We start from the raw sequence: 4,193 nt of genomic DNA on the forward strand, positions 1-4,193 counted from the left end.
CTTTTCAGCAATGGACTGAGAAACCACACCTTACACAAGACCAGAGGTACTCTCTCATTTGTGAATGGCAGTCCTGGAGCACAATATAGAACACAGTGAAACTTATACTTCCAGTTGTGCTAGATAGGCCCTGGAAAGACTTTGAATCCTATGTTAAAGGAAAAGGAAGACAGTGAAATGACAAGAATGGAAAATCATAGGCCACTCTCTGTATGCTGTGGATATATCATTCAGGAGTGAAGCAGAAATCAAGACAGTCTCAGGCAAAGGAAAACTAACAGAAGGCCTAGGCTGTGCCTAAAGGAAGTTCTTGATGCATATAAGAAATTTTTTAAAAAGGAATCTTGGCACATCAGAAAGGAAGAAAGAACAATGGAAGAACAAAATTATAGGTAAATGTAATAAACTTTCATTCTCTTCTTGATTTTTCTGAATCATGTTTGATAGTTGAAATAAAAATTATAATATTGTCTGATATGAGTCTCAAGGTATATAGAGGAAATAGATGATAAAATTATATTGTGAATGGGAGAAGTCTATTAAACTTAAATGGAAATGCGTCCCAGGTGGTGCTAGTGGTAAAGAATCCACCTGCCAATGCAGGAGACATGGGTTTGACCCCTGGGTTAGGAAGATCCCTTGGAATAGGAAATGGCAATCCACTCCAGTATTCTTGCCTGGAAAATTCCATGGACAGAGGAGCCTGGCAGGCTACAGTCCACGAGGCTGCAAAGAATTAGACATGACTGAGCACTGAGCACACGCACACACACCTCACTGGAACTAATAAAATGTCTACACAACCTATAGACTTTGATAAGTTATATAATATGTAATACATATAGTATTATGTAATATCCACAGCAACCACTTTAAAAATTTATATGAAGAAATGCACTAAAAAAGATACTAATTAATTCAAAATGAAATTCTAAAAAATCTTAAAGTAACCCACAGGAAAGCATGAAAAAGAAAACAGAGTGGAGAGAATAAAAAGAACATGAACCACTCCCACCAAGCACACACAATGAAGGACTTATGCGCTAACATATCAATAGTTAAATTAATTGTAAATTATCTTGGGACTTTGATCAGACAAGATGGCAGAGACTCATTTCTCCCTGCCTCTCTCTGTTAAGAACAACTATAATATGACACAAGAAGCAAGCATAGGAGGACTCTGAATGATAGAGGAAAGCAGACTGGCTAAAGACCCCAGTACTGGAGAAAGACCCCAGATGGCAGATGGGCATCTTACAACTCCTCACTTAGCAATAGAAGGCAACCAAGCCTGGCATCGCCTGACCCGAACATATTAGATGAAGGTGGCTCAGGTAGGTTCATGTTTTCTCCAGATTAAATGGGTATATTATGCTGACAACTCCAGTCAGGCCCAGTGGCAACGGTAAGGGTTATCAAGGGGGAACTTAAAAAATAAAAGGTGGCCAGGGAAAATAATCTTTATTTCTGTGGGCCAGAGAGTTTCTTCTCTAACCTAGAGATGCCCAGTGGCACCAGGAGGGGTGATACCATCACAAGTGACCCAGTTTAGAAAGCATTCTCTTTTTTTTCATTTTAAAATCATTTTACTGTTTATACCATAGTCACATTTGAATTAGCAGAACTGTTCCCATGACAGACCAGACAGAGACCTGTTATTCAAGGAGAAAAATAAGTGAAGGCTTTCCTAAAGCTTAAGGAGAGATGTCCCATAGTAACTAACACAAGAATGGCTATAGCAATCTCAGACAATGGTGCCAAGGTGTGTGAGCAGGTAGGAACAAAGGGTGCTCCAGAGTAGCTGGCCTATGAATGTGTGTTGGCCTGAGACCACTGCCGCTTCCTAAAGAGATTTTCTTATTATGTTCGGTAAGCAGATGACTTGTAACAGATGTATAACTGAAGTAGGGTGACACTTCTGCAGCATAAATTCTACAGGTTTCGGGACAGGTTCTACAAATTTCATTGGTGATTAATTGTTGCTTAATTATGATTCTGAAAAGGTAGATCCCATAAATAGACATCCAGGGAAATTTTACAACTGGTGAAATTCTTAAGCCAAAAAAAAAAAAAAAATAGCCACACATAACAAACCTACACACCATGAATTAAAATGGTAACATGTTAGGCCTTCTGAAAGAACCAGAGCAGGAAAGCTTATTCAAACAGAAAATCTTCATCCTTCTCTTCAGCCAGGAGATCAGCAGGCTCTATCACCTCTCTGGCTGCCCTCCATTGCTCCAAGTCCTTATCAGACTTTTCCTTGAGAATCTTCTTCTTCTCCTGTATTTTCCTTAACCTGTAAAACTCCTCTTGCTCTCTCTCATCCAGCTCTGTGATGATATAAGCAAGGGTATGTTCAATCCGGGGAATGATGACATGTTCGATAGCATTTACACGCCTGTCAGTTATCTTAATAGCTTTGTCCAAAGTAACAAAGGAAGTCTGCAGTGAAGCCAGTCCCACCAGTAGTTCCACTGCTTTGGCATAATTCCTCTTCAGTTTAGCCAACTGTTCCCCACCTCCGGCTAAACCAGTCAGTTCATAATTGTCAGTTCCTTCATGATAATGTTCAAATACTGGCAATGTAACACCTGCTACACTATCTTTCTTTGCTCTAATCTTCACTTGGGCCTTATTTACATTTTGGAAAACTGTGGTGCTGAAGTCTCCTGCTGTGAATTTGGCCTCAGCAAGTGAAAAACCAGCTTCTCTCATCACTTCACTCATCAACATTTTAGTCTCTATTATCTTCTTAAGGATCTGTTGAAATCAAAGAGTTAGTTCAGTTGAGTTCAGTTCAGTCGCTCAGTCGTGTCCGACTCTGCGACCCCATGAATTGCAGCACGCCAGGCCTCCCTGTCCATCACCAACTCCCGGAGTTCACTCAGACTCACGTCCATCGAATCCGTGATGCCATCCAGCCATCTCATCCTCGGTCGTCCCCTTCTCCTCCTGCCCCCAATCCCTCCCAGCACCAGAGTCTTTTCCAATGAGTCAACTCTTTGCATGAGGTGGCCAAAGTACTGGAGCTTCAGCTTCAGCATCATTCCTTCCAAAGAAATCCCAGGGTTGATCTCCTTCAGAATGGACTGGTTGGATCTCCTTGCAGTCCAAGGGACTCTCAAGAGTCTTCTCCAACACCACAGTTCAAAAGCATCAATTCTTCGGTGCTCAGCCTTCTTCAGTCCAACTCTCACATCCATACATGACCACAGGAAAAACCATAGCCTTGACTAGGCAAAGTCGGCAAAGTAATGTCTCTGCTTTTGGATATACTATCTAGGTTGGTCATAACTTTTCTTCCAAGGAGTAAGCGTCTTTTAATTTCATGGCTGCAGTCACCATCTGCAGTGAAGAGTTAAGGCATCAGATTTTTTCTTTAGGAGGTTTTGACCTGTCTGTGCTCCTTTTAACTGAGCCTTCATAATGGTCTGTGCCATTCGTGAGGGAAAGATTTCAATTTGGTCTTTGCCCAACATTCTGATGATGACTGTTCGGCTTGGGTCCCTGGCCAGGCAACTGTGACTGCAACAACTCAGCCACAGAGTCTTTCTCTACCTGGAAAGCATTCTTTGTATTTTGTAGTTGAAGACTCCCTTTGCCCACCTAGGAACACTGATAGATCTGACAGCACTGGAAGTGGGGAAACCCACTATCACAAGAAGCAAAATTCAGGAAATATAAGTAGTGTGCTCCTTATATAAAATATCCTGAAAAAGACAAATTATTAGAGAAAAAAGCAGTTTTGCCTGGGATTGGAGATGGGAGCAGGGCCTGACTACAAAGGGATTCAAGAAATTAGGACTGGGGGATGGTGGTAAATATTCAAAAACAGGATTTGGTGGTGGCCGCATAATACTATGAATGTACTAAAAACACTGAAAGGCAATACAGTATTGTAAAGTAAAAAAATAAAAAATAAAGAGCAAAACAAAAAAAAGAAATGCAAGAGCAAAAAATATAGCTGAATTTTATGGTATGTAAATTATACCTCAATAAAACTTTTTAAAAACTCACAGCTAACTAAAACTAGAAAGAACTTCTTTAACCTAATGACAAGCATCTATAGATATAATCACATTTAATATAAAAGATTGAATACTTTTCCCTTAAGACCATGGAAAAGACAAGCATCCTTATTTTCACCACTCATATTTAATACCATATTGGAAGTCCTAACTGGTGTGATA

The 4,193-nt window shown here is 40.3% G+C and overlaps 1 protein-coding gene across 1 annotated transcript; it reads right to left on the bottom strand.

Annotated features, from left to right (window-relative positions):
- Positions 1-2,124: 2,124 nt before the first annotated feature.
- On the bottom strand, positions 2,125-3,482 carry LOC102185906 (V-type proton ATPase subunit D-like). The gene is made up of 2 exons (XM_005700730.2): positions 3,356-3,482; positions 2,125-2,774 (listed from the first exon to the last, which is right to left on the bottom strand). The coding sequence occupies exons 1-2, from the start codon at positions 3,480-3,482 to the stop codon at positions 2,158-2,160; spliced, it is 744 nt and encodes a 247-aa protein (XP_005700787.1). The 3' UTR covers positions 2,125-2,157.
- Positions 3,483-4,193: the final 711 nt, after the last annotated feature.

This window comes from Capra hircus (assembly GCF_001704415.2).
Source record: "Capra hircus breed San Clemente chromosome X unlocalized genomic scaffold, ASM170441v1, whole genome shotgun sequence".
In the NCBI taxonomy this organism is placed as follows: Eukaryota; Metazoa; Chordata; class Mammalia; order Artiodactyla; family Bovidae; genus Capra; species Capra hircus.